The sequence below is a fragment of the Eutrema salsugineum genome, unplaced genomic scaffold (genome assembly GCF_000478725.1).
Source record: "Eutrema salsugineum unplaced genomic scaffold, Eutsalg1_0 scaffold_1, whole genome shotgun sequence".
In the NCBI taxonomy this organism is placed as follows: domain Eukaryota; kingdom Viridiplantae; phylum Streptophyta; class Magnoliopsida; order Brassicales; family Brassicaceae; genus Eutrema; species Eutrema salsugineum.
In genome coordinates this window covers 18,890,905-18,908,889 of record NW_006256909.1, presented here as the reverse complement: position 1 = coordinate 18,908,889, position 17,985 = coordinate 18,890,905, and the positions used below count along the sequence as shown (strand labels likewise).

Genomic DNA, 17,985 nt, shown 5'->3' with positions numbered 1-17,985 from the left:
CCCAAGATGTCATGTGCAAGGCAAAGTGTGCAATCTCATCATCGATGGAGGAAGCTGCACCAATGTAGCAAGTGAATACATGGTCAATAAGCTTGGATTGACCATGAAGAAGCATCCCAAGCCATACAATCTGCACTGGCTCAATGATAAAGATGAAATGCGAGTGAACAGCCAAGTAACGGTTTCTCTAACCCTTTATTATGTGTGATGTTCTACCTATGGAGGCCAGTCACATTCTGTTGGGAAGGCCATGGCATTATGATAGACAAGTGACTCATGATGACTCCACCGACAAGTATTCCTTTGTGTTCAAAACAATTGGGTAAGTGACCCAGTTGTACTCTTTTTTCTCTACCTTTGGTTTTGTCCCAATGGGTTTTTCAAATGAAGTTTTTTAAGGAGACAATGGTGTCTACTTCTTTCAAAGCCCAATTGTTGATTCAAGGACTTAATCCCAATAAAGATTTCGACCAAGAAGTGGAAGGGGCATGGCATGGAGTAGTTTAAGAGTTATTCAAACATTGCATTTATTTCTTTGTAATTTTCGAGTTTGACTAGGTTTTACTCATCTTTTTCTTTAGATAAGCTTGTAATCTCTTATGGGAACTCATCCTTGATTGGATCATCAAAATTTTTATCAAATAAAACTCTCTCTTTCATTTATCAAAGCTGGACGAAATTCTCTTGTCTCTTTGAGAGTGATTCACTGCTTTGTGCAGAATCTTTATAATCTCTCTTATCTTTGTTTTCTCTTGAGAGTGAATCACTGCTTCTGCCGCATCTTTTCATCTCTCTTCTTTCTCTTGTGATCAATATTAACTCTGAACATCAACCTGATCTAATCTCTTCAAACAGAAGTCTATTCCGCAATGTCTGTCTCTAATCTATCTCTTACCAAGCTTCTGAGTGCCGATCCTTGAGAGGATCATATCAAGTTAGTTGATTCTTTAAGTAGTTCAGGTTTTCAACAGAATTCCAAAACTAACCGTAGTAAAATATTGTTTGGTTTATTTAACACTTAGTTGAGGTTTTAAATTTCAAACCAAAGTAACTGAAATTTTTATTCAAATTCAGATAAATTCAGATATCTTACTTTGGTTCGTAGTTTTATATAGATTTTGTAAAATTTAGTGTGATTCTGTATATGTCGGTGAGGGAAATTTTGAGTCTGAATGTTGACACGTATTTGGTTGTACGGGATAAATAATTTAAAAGTGTGGTACAGTTTAACAGTGGTATGCACGGGAAAAATGTAGTTGCAGGATAAGTGCAGTTAGCACTAAATAAGCGGTAAAAAATAATGTTTGATTGTTGAAATTAATAAAGTAATAAACTGTGTAAATTAATATTGTTAGATGTTTTAAAAATTAAAATTAATATTTTTAATTAAAAACACATTAAATACACCAAAACACACCAAAACTGGTGTATAATTACCGTGCAATGCGTATTTTATTTTCTCTTCACAAAAAACTGATATGTTATGTTAATATTTTAATTTAAAAAAACAGAAATGCAGTACAGATTGTTAAAAATTGTTGAATGGTGACAAATAAGTAGAATTAGTAATTTTACTAAAAAAAACCGCACCGCTGTATGTCACCATTCAAGTCCTTAGGGTCCGAATGGTGACAATATTTTTGGCTGTGCGAGAAAACAGTTTAAAAGTATGGTATAATTCAACTTCGGTATGTGCGGGAAAATTTGTGGGACAAGTGCGGTTAGTGTATAATAAACGATACAAAATAATGTTTGATTGGTGAAAAACCAGTTTGCGGTATTTGAATGGTGAATAAGAATAAAGCGGTGCAAATTACAGATTATAGATAATTATTAAAAAATTTATAATAACTAGTATAATTGTAATTAAATTATTTATTTTGGTTTATTTATTCGCGCAAGTTTCAAGAAGCTCAGATGAAAACTCTGATCTTTTAATGGATATGTGATAATGCATATAATGTAAAACAAATTGTGGTATCCCAAAATGTTAATATGTTATACCTAATCTTATAGGTGAAGTCCTCCCAAAACATTATACAGAGCTCAAGTTGGAGAAGTGACATTAGAAATGGTCAGAAAAGAGAAAAACCTGAGGAAGATAAAAATTTAAATCGGTCCAATATGTTGTATGTGGCTCAACGTGTCGCATTGATGAGAGAGAGAGAGAGGGAGAGAGAGAGAGAGGCAGAGGGAGAGAGAGAGAGAGAGAAAGAGAGAAAGAGAGAGAGAGAGAGAGAGAGAGAGAGAGAAAGGGAGAAAGAGAGAAAGAAAGAGTATATCAGAAACATATTAGAGAATCGAGATATTTGGTGTATTTAGAAATAATAAACTTACATAAATATAAATATATTTATATTTTAAACTAAATTTGATTTGAAGTTTTATTAAATGTTGTATATATATAATTAGATATAAAATCATTCTAACACTATAAATATTAAAATTGAGTATTTCTAAAAAAAATTAAGAATACATAATCCAATCCAATGAACAAATATGATATCATCAAATTATCTTTTAAATATGCTAGTAAACACAATCAATAATTCCGCGCAAAGCTATATCATCTATGTTTATATATATATAAAGTAGAATAAACTCTCTTCTTATGAAACCACATCATCTTTTCAGAGTCTAAATTTGTGACACATCATCATTTTTTGTTAATTTTAAATTTTTTATATGTTATATTATTATATTGGTGTTATTACATTTTAATTCTCATGATAACTAACAACTATTAATACAATAGTTTCAACTAGAATTTGAAAACACATTTTTATAAAGATATCTTATATATTGATATGTTATTGTTGTTGAATTAATGTACTTTATCTAAATGAGTAGACATATATGGAAAGTAAACCATAAAATTTTAGGATACCCGGAGTTGAATTTGGTGCTAAATCCGAGAAACAATTTTTCGGATCTAAATCATAACACATCATGAGCTCATATTTTAAAATTATGGGATATTATCAACTCATTTGTTAATTTTAAAAGTTTATTTGAACTTTTGAGGAGTATGTAAGAATGCATTTTATGAAGGCATCTTTAACGTATAGCTCCATATTTTACTCTATTTTAGAGTAATTTCAAAATGGAGTTGTGTTTTACTCCAACCCTACTCCATTTATTTTTCAAAAATAGAGTTATGACCCAAAAATAGAGTAACTCTATTTTTGCTCCATATTTGGAGTAACTCTATTTGTGCTCCATATTTGGAGTAACTCCATTTTTACTCTATTTTAGAGTGAGATATGGAGTACGATTAGAGAAATTTTTGCTTCAAACTCTATTTTGGAGTAAAATTTAGAGTATGGTTGAAGATGGTTTGAGAAGTGAAGTTTGCTACCCTAAAATAATAATATGTTGCAATTATTGAGAGGACGAATGGGTGTAGTTCTCCCAAACATTTTCCTAATGCTCAAACCAGAAAGAAGACACCAAAACTCACTAGAAAAAGGGAAAATGAGAGGAAGATAATGAATGTTAAGTTTAAATTGGATCAAAATATAGTATGTGGTTCAATTTGTTGCGTTCATGAGAGAAAGAGAGAGAGAATAAGTGCATCTTGGAAACATGATAATCATTCTTTTTAATTAAAAAGTACTATTACGAATTATTTTATAAATATATCAATAATCAATAATAAAAGGCTGCACAAACGTATAGTTCTTGATACATAAATTTACACAGTGCTGGAGTCTTTCTTCCAGTACACTGTTTCATCAATTCTCAAAAAGGTTACAATGTTAATCATATAATTTTTGTTAATTGATACATGTTGTCATGTATATCATATCGTTCGTGTAGTTAGAGATATATAAATCTAGTCTATATGTGTAGTCATATGATAAGGTGTAATTTGTGTAGTTGATTATCATTTTTCCTTTTAATCTATTATGAAATTTTAAATGTACCTTTCTAATAATAATTATGTACAAATTAATCATTTAAAATTTTAATAGATTATTACAATTTCAAATTTCTACCATAAATAAAAAATATTTCATTAATAAATGTTATAAACTTTATGCATGCGCTAGGTGTCCACCTAGTAATTAGAATTACGTTAAACCATTCACATATGTTTAGAAATTAAAAATTGATTCATATTATTCAAAAATCTGATAAATAATCTCTCCAAATAAATATTAAGGTTCTAAATACATAATTTTCATGGTAGTTTTTATTCTTTTACTTACTTTACTTTTATATTTGGTGATTTCTATTAAAAAAAATATATTTCATTTTTTATTTTTTAAAGTAAATAACTAAAAAGTTATATATTATTATATTTACACATGTTTCGATCTTAATTAATAATAACACATATTACAGTTTCGTGAGTTATAATTTTCTTACATGACACGTTTTGAGGAATCCAACTTTATATAGAAACCAAATCATATTGGTCTATTTCTATTGAGTTTGATTTTGCCAGATTCATAGATGTTTGAACCGATATGAGTATTCACCATTCTGAGAATCGACAAAATATTAATAATTTAAAGAATTTAACAGAAAAAACGAGGTAGAAGCTTCTAATCATGTGTTTTAGAGCTATGATACTGTCATAAACCTTATTATATTAGATTTATCGCCTATATATTGATATTTGCAAATAACTGTATACATACTAAATCCAAAAATGATCTATACCATCCCAAGGTGTAAACCAATATGCTGACTGGAGATAGATTTATCAAACTACATAAGGATATCATATCGCAACAGAAAATTATTCAATTTGTTAATATAGAGAACATGATGGCGGAGTTACTTAATCCAAAATGGGGGTAACTGCCCCCAGTCAAATTTGTTAGATTAATGCAAATTATTAATACATTAATAGATGCTCCCACTCATCATTTTTTTCTGTCCCCATAATTATTTGGACAACATGAATTTTTAGCCCCAGTAAACAAAATGTTCTGCCTCCGCCACTCGGACGGTTAGGATAACGAACTTGAAACGCGGAGCCCGAGCAACTCCGTCCAAAAAAAATCGTATCGTGGTGTGAATAGTTTTGTAAAAACGATAAATTACTTTGCAATCGTTTTGTAAAAGGCTTTATCGTAACAAGTTCACATCTCTTGGAGCTGATTCATATTGAAGCAGGTCCTCCACGGTGTGAGTCTTACCAGACGAAGGTTGAAAATTAAGGATGGTACCGGTTAAACCGGAAGGCGAACCGGTTTCTGTACTCATAAAACTTAAGGCGGTAACGACATCGCGGATTATTGGTCGAACTATTGGTTCTTCATGTAGACACATTGCCGCTATTGCTACGGCTTGGTTTAGACTTTTTTCAGGAAACTTGCCTCGAAGAAGTGGATCCGCTAGCTCCGGGAATCTATTCGGTTCCTTGAAAATTGGTTGTGCCTAAACCACAATTATAGATGCTAAAGTTAAAATAAAATGCAAGAAAAACTAAACCGGTTAGGTTTGAATAGTTATTGTTGGTCCAGGCGGAATCAAGAAGCTTCAATTTTACCTAACATTTTAAATATATGAAAATGAATTTTGAAGTTAAAGAGAGTTACCCAAGTAACCAGATTTTGTTCATTACTCGGTCTCGTTGTATCGATAACTCGTCTACCCGTTATGAGTTCCAACAGAACGACTCCAAAACTATATACATCAGATTTAACCGTGAGCTGACCGGTTTTCTGATACTCGGGAGCGCAATAACCGTAGGTTCCCATAACTCGGGAAGATGCATTTTGTGTATCTCCAACCGAACCAAGTTTTGCCAAACCGAAATCTGACAGTTTTGCATCGAAATCGCCGTTGAGTAAAATATTTGACGATCTAAAATCTCGATAAATCACCGGAGGGTTAGCTTTTTCGTGTAAATACTCGAGTCCTTTTGCAGCTCCAAAGGCTATCAATATCCGACTGTTCCAATCCAATGGTTCTTGTTCCGGTGCAACATCTGGTTCAATTAGATCATAAAACAGCCGGTTCAATCCGATTTTTATATATATAGCGAACAAATGAAACCGGTCAAGGGATTGACAAGAATATACCTAGAAGATGATCTTCAAGGGAACCAAGAGGCATAAACTCATAAACAAGAAGTCTTTGGTCTCCGTCAAGGCAGTATCCAATAAGATTGACAAGATTGGGATGATGAAGAGTACTTAACACGAAGATATCTACCAGAAACTCTCTGTTCCCTTGTAAACCATTCCGATCAAGTTGCTTCACAGCCACCACCTAACCAATCAACAAGAATATGTAAGATCTCTTGTCTTTGTTTCTTCAGACAAAATCCTTTTGTTAATCAAACAGCTCTATGTTTCATACTTTCTTTTTACCTGTCCTGTCTTCTCCAGCTTTCCTTTATAAACTCTCCCGAACCCTCCTTCCCCAATCAAGAACTCCTGCCTGAAACTATTCGTCGCGGCTGCTAATTCACGGAATGTGAAACACTTTGCCTCGATATTGTTTGGTGATTCTTTGTTACGTGCCACCGCTTCCCATATTGTTATCTGTCTCCCATCATTCCCTGTTAACAAATTTGGAAAAGGTTGATGAAATTACGCAACGAGCTGACCCATTTTCAGGAGTTTTTATAACAAGAGCTTACACGGCGGGTTCGGTTCATAAGAGGCAGCGATCGATGCTCCTTCGTTCTCTGTACTTTTGTTTAGTGTGGATGACCCCATGAAACAACTCATTTCTACAAAATCCAAAATCTAAAGCTAAAACTTAGTTTTGTAGGATCTCTATTGCGATTTATCCTAGTTTTCCAGGTTCTTAACAAAACTAGAAATAGGTTATAAATTCCTTGTTTTACTTTTCAATCTGCAGGACTTAAAAGATGATTATATTCCGTTCTTAATATCAGATAAGGGGAGATGTTTTACGATGAAACAAGAACGACAAAGACAACCTCAGAATAAGATGTGAGAACGCTGTTTTTTCCGTTATAAAACCGCCATGAAAACCCCCGTAAGGTTGAGAGATTTAATAGAACAGAGAATCTTTGCTAAGGTTTTCCAATAATAAATTTGACTCTTTATACCATATATCCGAATGTTGACTTCTCGTTTTAGATAAATTTTGTTTTCTCTATGTTTTCTTATTTCGCTTAAAATTTAATAGATCGCAAAAATATCTAACGGATGGATGCCAAGAAACAATTCGATTTACTATACCAAAATTGGGCTTTATTGGTTGTCTTTCTCGCAAATGGGGCTACTTTCAGATTTTTAAATGTTTCATATGAACTATACAAATCTATCAACTAGTGGGTCTGCACCGTGAGCAGGCTGAGCAGGCTATAAATGTTTAATAAGTAAGATGTTAAAATTTAAATAATATTTCATTTATTAATTTATATTAAGTTCTGTATGGAAAAATAAATTTAAAATCAAGATATAGTCACAAATTATTTATGTGATCTATTTATATAAGTTTGAGTGAGCCATTTACTAAGGCAATCTTTCACCATACCTAATACATAAAATCTCATATACACTTTCGAAGCAAACAACCAATACATGCTCCCCCGTGTGATTCATCAAGTTTGTTTTCTCATATGCATGTACATGAACTAGAAGCATACCGTTCAGTTCAGATGAAAACTCCAAGAGTAGACGATATGAAAAGGAAAATGAAAACTACATCCATGTACATGCATATGAGAAGCATCGTTTAGATATAGAAACAGAAACAAAATCACAGAAAAACAATGAAAAAGGAAATAGAAATTCAATATTGCACTATAGCGATTACCGAATGATGAAAATAAGAGACGACAAAGGCTAATTATAGCACAAGTGATTAAGATTTATCACAAGATTCACAACCAACTATAACGTGAGGACCACAAGCCATTTGTCAAGTTTAGGGTTAAACTGGGACAATGTGATCAACAAGTGGATCGAAAATCTTTAGGGTTAAACTAGGACAATGTGATCAACAACCGGATAAGTAGAGCCATATAGAAAGAAAACGATTAGGGTTTTGTCAAGTTTTATTACAGGGTTAAACTAGGATAATGTGATCAACAACTGGATCAAAAATAATTAGAGCACATGATCATTATATTATTGGGTTAAACGAGATAACATGATAAAAAAAACCGGGTCAAAAATCTTTAGGGTACATGCAGTTTGATCTTTATTCAAAATCAAGGAGAACAAACCATGTGGTTTTAAATAAATTGGACAGTACGTTCAAAAACCAGGTCAAAAATCTTCACAGCTTATGCAGTTTGATAGTTAATCAAAACCAAGGAGATCAAACCATGCAGTTTTATGTAAATTGGACACTATTTCGATTTTGATTCATTTTAAATAAAGTCGACTCTGTTTTAGTCAATTGGACACGTAAACTTCAGTTCGTTTGGGAAAAAAATTACTTAATTTTAACTGAATTTTGACACGAAACTCTTTTAAATAATGACAAGTAAACAAACGTTATGTAATTCGCTCGGAAGCCGACACATCAGCAAATCACTTCACAAATAATGGTATAGATTCTACCTCATATGTGTATGATAATTATTATAGCTAGAAAGACAACCGTCAAAATTTGTAAATGGTGAAAATTGAGTTGTTTTGGCTAATCTTTAAGTAAAGAAGAATAGATAGATAATTGAGCAATAAATAATAATTTGTTGCTTAGGATTCCTAAACGATTTGGACAAAGTTTTTACGGAGCAAATTAGACTTAATATTTCGATTCTCAAAAGCTATTTACAAGAACAAGAATAAAGGAAAGACAAGTTTAAGTCTAGAGCTAAGTTGGAGTTGAGACAAATGTGGTGTGTGACATGTTGAAAGTATATAAACATTTCATGGAAAACATTCAGAAACTTTCATAATCGGTTAGGTTATACGTATGATAAAAACTTACTTTTTTTTTCTAAATATCAAATCATCCAATAATATACATTACCTATACTATGGTCTATTTTTCCTATGCACAATATGAATTTTTCAGTGTATATATTATATATATATATATTACATCAATATACTTCACATTATTATATCATTCCATATATTATATCATCAATACATTCAAATTTTCATTATCCAATCATATTCGCATATAAACCATATTTGGTACTATATTAATTTCACACCAAAAAAAAATGAAAAATCCAATAACTATATCTAAAACTATTTACTGTATTTGCTTCACCAAAATCTATTGAAGGTATATATTTATTTTATCAGATATTTTATTTCTAAATTTATGTATTAGGTTACTTTCACGAAAACCTAATTTTATTTTCTATTTTTTATTTTATTTTTCACAGTTTATAATATATTAAATTATAAATCTGCATATACAAAAATAGTTATCTAGTTTAATATAAATTAGAAGGATATTAGGAAAAAAAAGAATTAGCAAAGGTTATACAAATAAAAAAATATGGTGAAATATTATCATTGCTTAGTATCATGGGCTGATTCCTCCTAAATCAAACCGTGTGACCTTAGCTCGTACTGATGCTGCTAGGGTTGACTTCACAGCTTCATGTTTTAAATTTATAACCCTAAATATCTGCAAGTGCACAGTAGTGCGTTGTAGTATTTAGGGTATCGATCCACAGAGAATCCACACTTTACCTACAGAACCTTCGAACCAGAATTAGTAAACAAAGTCTAAGACGAAAAACAGGATTTTGGATAGATTGTCACAATTTCTATATATGTATTTTGAAAAAGGATTTTAAAAGGGTTTTAAAAAGGGGTTTGAAAAGGTTTTTAAAAAGGGTTTTAGAGAGGGTTTAAAAAAAAGGTTTTAAAGAGGGTTTTTAAAAAGGATTTTAAAAAGGGTTTTAAAACTAGAAGTGAATAAATCGATAATAACTCTAAAGAATGAACAAAGCTCTTAATATCGATCCTAGTAAATTCTTAGAACTCGAGTCACGAACGTATGAATACGCCACTGTCGTGTTCATAACCAATTATCTCTCTCAACCTTGACCAGTAGGTTTTAAAAAAGGGTTTGAAAAGGTTTTTAAAAAGGGTTTTAAAGAGGGTTTAAAAAAAAGGTTTTAAAGAGGGTTTTTAAAAAGGATTTTAAAAAGGGTTTTAAAACTAGAAGTGAATAAATCGATAATAAGTCTAAAGGATGAACAAAGCTCTTAATATCGATCCTAGTAAATTCTTAGAACTCGAGTCACGAACGTATGAATACGCCACTGTCGTGATCATAACCAATTATCTCTCTCAACCTTGACCAGTAGGTTTCCACTCTGGCCCTAGAAGAGAAAAGATGTAGTAAGCTTAAGACTCATCAATATTCACAGCTCTCCCATAGGTAGGTTTCCACTCCTATGGTCGATCTGCTCTTTTCAAACTAGATCTGACCCCGAATGAAAACTTTCGCAACACCCAAGACCAAGATCAGTCTCTAGTTCGCGACGCTACATCCATGCTTTAAGTATAATTTTAAAAGATTTCTAGAATTCGGCTTTGGTTTATCTCGCGAAGATCCCTACCGAACATAGTCGATTCCCTTCGATCGAGCCTTTAAACTCATACCTCATCATTCAAAAACGTGCATAAATTAATAAGAGAAGACGTGCATAAAGTAGTAAGAAGAAAGAAGTAAAGAAAAAGAGACAAAGAGATGAAGAAGAAGCACACTACAAAAAAGATGTACATTGTTAGCTCACGATTAGCGCTATCATATCGATTTAATAGCGTTTCGATGAACGCTGTGATCCCCGGAGCTATAATAGGGTGACCCCTATACAATAGCGTTTTAGGATTGTGCTATAATATGTACTTTTATTATAGCATTGAAATTGTGTTGTTATTGACGATATAGTAGCTCATTTTAGACGCTGTTCTATGTCGTCTAGTAGCACTATTTGCATGCTATAATATGGACTTTTGTAGCTCGGTTTTGTTGCTATAGACTAATCTCTTGTAGTTTTTTTTTGGCTACGGTATAACGTATTGTAGCCCTTTTTCTAGGCTATAGTATATTGTTTTATAATACTTTTCTCGGGCTATTGTATAACGTGTTCTAGTATTTTTTTTTTATTACGACCTGTAGTTTTGCAAAATTATTTTTAGAAACCTGTTTTCCAAAACTATAAAGAAACCAGCGTTTGCATTTAAAACACTCTTATTTTTATTAAACATCCAAACATGTCTTACACAAAACATCACAAGGACAAACATCATATTAAAAACAAGTCTTACAAAACATCAAGTCTTAAACATCATACCAAATGTCTTACAAAACGTGGTCTTAACATCATGGCTGCTTGAAGTGCTGAAGCAATTCTTTGAGTGAGAAGAGCTTGCCTAGCCTGGGAGAGAATCAATGCCATAAGTTGCAGTTTCAAGCAACAAACACACACAGTAACTGCAACAAACCCAAAACCATATATTGATGTATAGGGAATCTGTGCTTACGTAAATTCTCCAAAGTCATCAAGCAAAAGGTATAATTTCAGAATTGCACCAAAATCCAAATGAACAAATTACCTCAAAAAGATCTGATCATCTTGCAACCGGTTTTTGCAGCAGTTGTTGCCCTCTTCTGTTTTTGTCCAATATAAAACTCCACCATATTTGATCTTGTATCCAAAACATGTTCCAATTGTTCTAGAGAAAAGTTTATTGTAACCAAAACCTGTTTTGATGAACTGTGCAAATAATAATCGTCCTAAGAGTGTTAAACAAAGTATTATTCATGTAAAGGACCAAGAAATCAAACCTGTAATGATGAGATGTAACTGAAACTGATTCAAGTCTCTCGTTTTGCTTAAACGTGGTCAAAATATTGCAACCATTCTTCTTTTCTGCAAAAAAAAAATTCAGAAAATTAATAAACTCTCAAGAACAGAGAAAAGGAATAAGAACTTAAACCAAAAGCTAATGAGATTAAGGAGAAGAAGAAACGTCAACTCTTTGCAGTCTCAAAAGAATCTTCACCAGATCACCTAATCCAATACACAAGCAAAATCAGAATCTAACTGAACACATAAGCAGACCGATCTCCAACAAAAGTGTTAAAGTGACCTGCATCTCATGGAAACAAAAGTAATAAGCATCCATGCTTCTGAAAACAAGTGAATGGGCTCGGCGATACTTATGATCAACTTTAAAGTTCAGGCCTGTGCTTACCTACAACAAAGAAACACTGGCGTTACCATTTCAGCTTTAGAGAGTCTTTCGGCAGAGTTTATTTCACCAAGTATATAAAACAGCAGAACACTAACTCACCTTATGGTAATCTCCTACGGGAGATGCGTAAATGAGGAACGTGTACCAGGTGCTGGAGCTGCTCCAAGGATAGCGCCACGCTCTATTAGCCGAGGCCTTGTATACAAAACTCCTTTACCCGGAGGAACCTAAAACACAAAAAAAAATTAAAGCCATAAAACCCGTGAGGAGCTTCTAGAGATGAGAGCAAACTATGATCAAGAATCATATCGATTGGAATAGAGATACACATTGGTCCATAGTCCATACCCATTTCTTGATGGCACGTACAGTTTTCTTAACTGCTTCGATGAATCGCTCCACAGAAGGTGGTGTCATACAAAGCCTATCAGCACATGTTTGCATACTAAGAGCGTTTTCGTCAGGCCGGAACAGCCTAACCTGGTCGTCTTCTGTCCTGTCAGCTTTGAGATCTTCAAATAGTCCCTACAAAGCCAAACCAATATCAAAAAAGCTTTTCTATCAAACCCTCATATATGTGTATAAACACTAAATCTCTATGCTTTTGCTCGCTTATACACTGAAATCAAATAGCTTTAAACAATCTATGTATCACTACTTTGAATCCAGAGATTAAAAGCTTCTAACTAATGAATCCTGCCCTAATTAAACCCAAACGTCCTATAATATTGTCGCAAGGGACTTCGAAGGAGTTGATGTTGAGTAGTTTATTCTCTGCAAGCTACTAAAAAGATCTGTTAGGCGATCATTTAAGAATAAATCTCGCACTTGAATCAACTGCCAACGCTTTGTGTTCAACACCAACAAAGAAAAATGAAAATAATGCATATTATTAGGCTATTAGCGAGAAATACAACAACTGGCCATCATAATGAAGGTTTTAAGAATTTGCCTTAGGCTGAATATTGGGTGGTCTGTCTCGAAATCCTCGGTATAAGTTTCGGTTTGAATAATTTAAGAATCCCAATGTCAAAAGCCCACAAAGTGTTGAGAACCATACCTCTTGAACAGGATCGAAGAAAGCTCATGAGAGGAAACTCGTCATAGCCGTCCAGTAACCCTAACCCAAAATCTACAGTTAACCCTAATCAGCTCTTGAGAATAGGAGAGGCAAAAAAAGGGGTGAGTTGTTTCAATACCCTTTATGGAGGATGGAGGTGGAAGCGGCGGCGGCGAATTGAGAGAGGTGGGTTCAATCGGAGATGAGTTAGGGTTTAGGTTAGCTGGGTCGGGGGGAACGGGAGGTGGAGAAGGAGGCTGAGAAGAAGGCGAGGAAGGAGGATGTGGTGAGATGGTTCAGCCATAACGCCAGAGACGGTGGAGGGGGAAATCGGAGATGGAGGGACAACGAGCTGCTTTCTCGAAAGATAATTTTTTTTTTCCAAAGAACTTGTTTTTGTTCTTCTCCGAACAATATAAAAAGAAGAGTCATAATTGGGATACTTAGTATTTTTTTCTCTTTTTGCCTAAGTACTGGCGCTCATCACAGAATTTAGGTTCCAAATGTTAATTTTTTGTTCCCGCTTAATGAAATTTCGGTATAACATGTTTAAAATGCTATAATAGAATATCCAAATCCGAAATATCCTCTTTAATAGCAGTTATAGAAATCATGCTATGTTAATGTGCTATCAATACTCGTTTTTCTTGTAGTGGCATCTCGATTTCGAGAGCTCGGCTCAGAGATATATAACTTCTCTTCAAATCCTTTAAACAACTAATCTAATATGAAGAAGATAAAAACAAAATTGAAAGATGCATAAGAGTAAAAACCGAATTAAAGTAAAGGTAGAACATAAAGAGGGTTCAAGAGAAATCTCTATCTCCCTAAACTAAGAACTAAGAACATAAAAACATAAAAACCCTTAAAAACTAAATTTGGTGGCTCCCAAAAGGGATTCTTCTGAGGTACACGATAATAGGTCTTCTTAGATACATATTTATAGGTCTTCAACTCTATCCAGTCATCCTTAGGGTTTTCTTTGAAGAGAAGACGAATTGGGCTTGAAACAGGGTCACGGGCCAGCCTTTTAGTCGGCCCTAGCTGCGAGGCTTCTATCCGTGGTGAATGAGGGTTTGCCCGCAGCCAGATATTCGTAACCGTGGTCGAGAGTGTGTTCTCCACGGTCGTGGAGCCTGGACCCGCGGAGATTGGCTTGTGAGGTTGAATCTTCATTCTTCACTTGCTTCCTTCGCGAGACTGAAAAACATGTCTTCAGTGAATCAAGGATATCTGGAGATCTAACCATTTGATTGTCTCCAAACCAATTTTATTTTAAAGCTAGTTGTCTGCTTTATATTAGGTCCAATTTTGGGGTAGAACTGACGGTGAGAAGGTGTTCATCAGATGTGAAACTTCTGATGGCCTGAATTTATCCAAAATGATCTTTTGCTCCAAAATGCACACCTTTTGTCTTAATTACCTGAAAAGAGTCTTGGAACTACAAATACTATAAAATAATAGTAAAAACACTTAAAAGAAATAAAAACTATTTGAAAAGCATTTAAAATTGATTCACAAAAGTGGTCAAAATACAATGTTATTAACTCCTCCTACAGAAGTTAAGTCATCCTCATCCAAATTTGAACATTGGTGTTTAGAGAGAAACTCACGAGATTTTAGAGAGAGAAAGTGGAAAATGAACTTGAATTGCTTGAATAAATGCTTCGATGATTACAAATGAGGTTTTACCCTATTTATACAAGTTCCTTTTTCTAGATCATTCCACCTACCAATTATCCTATATATTATATTTTCCAACTATCAAATTTATTATATTGTCTCAACTACCAACTAATTATTTAATCCCTTGTTTTTAGTTGGGCTTAAATTAATCAGGTAAACATTTGGGCTTAAATTAGACTGTGACATCCTCCCCCACCTATTTCGGTGACGACCTCGTCGCCGTGTACTCAGCCAGCTTGTCGTGGATCTGCAACAAGTATTCTTCAAGCTCCCACGGTGCTTCGGACTTGGGTAGATCCTTCCACTTGATCAGGAAATGGGTTTGGCGTGAAATACCTCGCTTCCTTACTTTCTTCTTACTGAGCACTTCATCTATCTCCTTGGAATAAGACTTAGTCACAACTGGTGGTGCTCTCCTTCAAACCTTCCGACTTTGATCCTCTTCATCCTGGTGTAAGGTTTCAGCAGGCTCACATGGAACACTGGGTGGATCTTCAAAGTGTATGGTAAGTCTAGTTGGTATGTGATAACACCTGATTTTGACCACTTTTATGGATCACTTTCAATATCTTATGCAAGTGTTTTTACTCAGTTTTAAATATTTTATAAGTGTTTTCCATGTTTTGGAGTTTTAAATATTTTATAAGTGTTTTCCATCTTATGCAGGTGCATTTTGGAGCAAAAGTACATTTTTGGATAAATTCAGGCCGTCAAAAGTTTGGCAACCAATGAAAACCTTCTGACCGTCTGATCATCCCCAAATTTGGAGACATTATAGAGGATACAACCAGCTTTCCAACAATTTTTGGAATCAAAGCAATCCAGTGGTTAGATCTCAAGATATCATCAATGCACTGAAGGCCGATCAACACAAGCCCAGTCAAGCACAAGTGCTTTCACCCGCGGCCAGCCTTCTTCCCACCGCGGCTCAGGAGTTTTCACCCCCCGGTGGACGTATTTCCAAACCTCAGGAGCCCAACTAAGTTCCAAGACACTTCCTGCACCCATTTTACAAGCCCTAGACGCCCAAGACTTGCAGAAACACTATAAATACTCATTTTTAGGTCTTTTGTAAGAGGAGCCTCTTTCTTCTCTTTGAGAGAGAACTCATTTGTAGTTTTAGGTTTTATTTTTATGCACTTGTAGAAGCTCTCCATCGCCATTCTGTCTTCAATAAGAGAAGTTTTTCTGCAACTTTGTTTCTTTTACTTTTTCTTCTTCTTAGTTCTAAACCGATGATGATGTCTACCTCAGCCATGTCTGAGTAGTCACCTAGTTGAAAGGGCCCCATGTTCGAATGAAATCTAGGTTTTTAGGAAAACGGATTTCAATTTTTAAACATGATTCTCCCATTCATCCAAATCTCAAAGTGGTAATTCTGGATTGATCACCCAGAATCCGATCCTAGGTTTAATCCAAGGCACGAGAGTGTTGTATCTGGGTTGCCTGAACTGGATCTTATGGATGTCCCCGTCGTAGGAGACGATAGCTACCTACGGAGGATACGTAAGCAGAGATGGATTCCGATCTACAAAGCATGATCTTGTTCTGGCATGAGAGCAAGAGTTAATTGCCATGAACAAGTGATTAGATGATTAGGGGGACGAGAGTTGGCTAATCTTACATGTGTCTATCCTAGTTTCAGAGTCATAGAAAATCCTTGCCTAAAATCCTTGTGTTTAGAACATGAACCCTAAAGATGAACCTTGAAACCAGCGCTTTTTCCTTACTGTTTTTCAACCGATTTTTACTCAAAGCTCTTTTTAATTCTCTGCATAATTAGATTTAATGACAAACCAAAACCTTTTTTTTTTATTAGATTAGGTTTACGATTGTTTTTAGCATCAGTTAGAAGTCCTCAACACACAGATCTCTGTGGATTCGATCCCTAAGTACTACTGTGTTTGCTGTGCACTTGCAGCTTGTCTAGGGTAAAACTTGTGTTGCCCACTGCACTCACACCAAGTTTTTGGCGCCGTTGCTGGGGATCTGTCGCTGTTGACTTGACTTCTTAATCTAATTTCAATCCTAAACCTCAAGATTTTCGAGTTCGGCTGGAGATTTTCTAACTTCTCTTTTTATATTTGCTTTCTTTGCTCACAGGTGCATGAAAACTAGGAGAGATCCTGACAAAATCGTATTGCCCTTAGACGAGATTGACAAACACGAAAGAGCACTTAGGAAACTCAGACGAAGAACGCTTAAGATGGCCAATCCTAATGCCCATCGGGAAAATCTTTTAAACCGTGATCAGGAGGATCACATTGGAGATGATGACCGTGATTCAGTTCATGGTGAAGACCTAGATGCTGCTCATCAAGAAGATGGACAGCCACAACTCGATGAAGAGGGAAACCAATTTCCTCTAAATCCTGCTCAAATCGCTGAAAATCAAAGGAGACAAGACGAGGCCGATGCTGAAGGAAGAAGGAACGATGAAAACATTGATCCACCGGTTGTTAGAGAAGCAAATCGCCCAATACAGCTTGCAAATCCTGCGAGAAGACAGCCTCGGAATAGACTCATTGCCGATTTTGATGCACCTCACCAACACTTTCAAAATCGATCAGCTATTCAAATTCCTATTCCAAGAGAAAATCATGAGATAAAACCTCAGATTGTCTCTTTGGTGAAGCAGAACCAATTCCATGGAATCTCTACTGAGCATCCAATGGACCACATTGATCTTTTTGAAGAAATCTCTGGAATGGTGAGAACAACTCCAGAAACTGTGGACTATGTGAAGTGTAAGCTTTTTCCTTTCTCTCTAAGTGATAAAGCTTTTAGATGATTGAAATCTATGCCATCTGGTTCTATTACTTCATGGGAAGAATGCAAGTCAGCTTTCCTGAACCACTTCTACACCAAGTCGAGATCGAACCAGCTGAGAAACAAGATACAAAGTTTCCAACAAGGCCCAATAGAATCATTCTATGAAGCCTGGGAGCGATTCAGGAGTATGAGAGAGACTGCCCTCATCATGGTTTCTCTGGAGCAAATCTGCTAAGCACCTTCTACAGAGGACTTCAGCAGAAGTATCAACTTTCTCTTGATACTGCCAGCAATGGAGATTTCAGTTCAAAAACCATACCACAAGGGAGAGCAGTCATCGAAAATCTG

The 17,985-nt window shown here is 34.8% G+C and overlaps 1 protein-coding gene, 1 long non-coding RNA gene and 1 other non-coding gene across 3 annotated transcripts; all 3 read right to left on the bottom strand.

The window, feature by feature from the left end:
* Positions 1-5,079: 5,079 nt before the first annotated feature.
* LOC18029969 (probable serine/threonine-protein kinase PBL24) lies at positions 5,080-6,692 on the bottom strand. The gene is made up of 5 exons (XM_006414899.1): positions 6,602-6,692; positions 6,330-6,520; positions 6,039-6,228; positions 5,553-5,944; positions 5,080-5,391 (listed from the first exon to the last, which is right to left on the bottom strand). Exons 1-5 carry the CDS (start codon positions 6,690-6,692, stop codon positions 5,080-5,082), a joined length of 1,176 nt encoding a protein of 391 aa, XP_006414962.1.
* Positions 6,693-12,514: 5,822 nt separating this feature from the next.
* Positions 12,515-13,477, bottom strand: LOC112082412. Its single transcript, XR_002897081.1, has 3 exons — positions 13,319-13,477; positions 13,180-13,251; positions 12,515-12,644 (listed from the first exon to the last, which is right to left on the bottom strand). It is a non-coding gene; the product is annotated as an uncharacterized LOC112082412 (long non-coding RNA).
* Positions 13,478-17,747: 4,270 nt separating this feature from the next.
* LOC112082524 lies at positions 17,748-17,852 on the bottom strand. Its single transcript, XR_002897198.1, has one exon. It is a non-coding gene; the product is annotated as a small nucleolar RNA R71 (small nucleolar RNA).
* Positions 17,853-17,985: the final 133 nt, after the last annotated feature.

What these genes read in the sequence shown, in the direction of transcription:
- LOC18029969 (XM_006414899.1), bottom strand. Translation starts at nt 6,692, where the DNA reads ATGAGTTGTTTCATGGGGTCATCCACACTAAACAAAAGTACAGAGAAC. An exon ending in AGCTGGAGAAGACAGGACAG is followed by an intron (nt 6,229 to 6,329) that starts GTAAAAAGAAAG and finishes TTGATTGGTTAG; the next exon opens with GTGGTGGCTGTGAAGCAACT. An exon ending in AACAAAATCTGGTTACTTGG is followed by an intron (nt 5,392 to 5,552) that starts GTAACTCTCTTT and finishes ATTGTGGTTTAG; the next exon opens with GCACAACCAATTTTCAAGGA.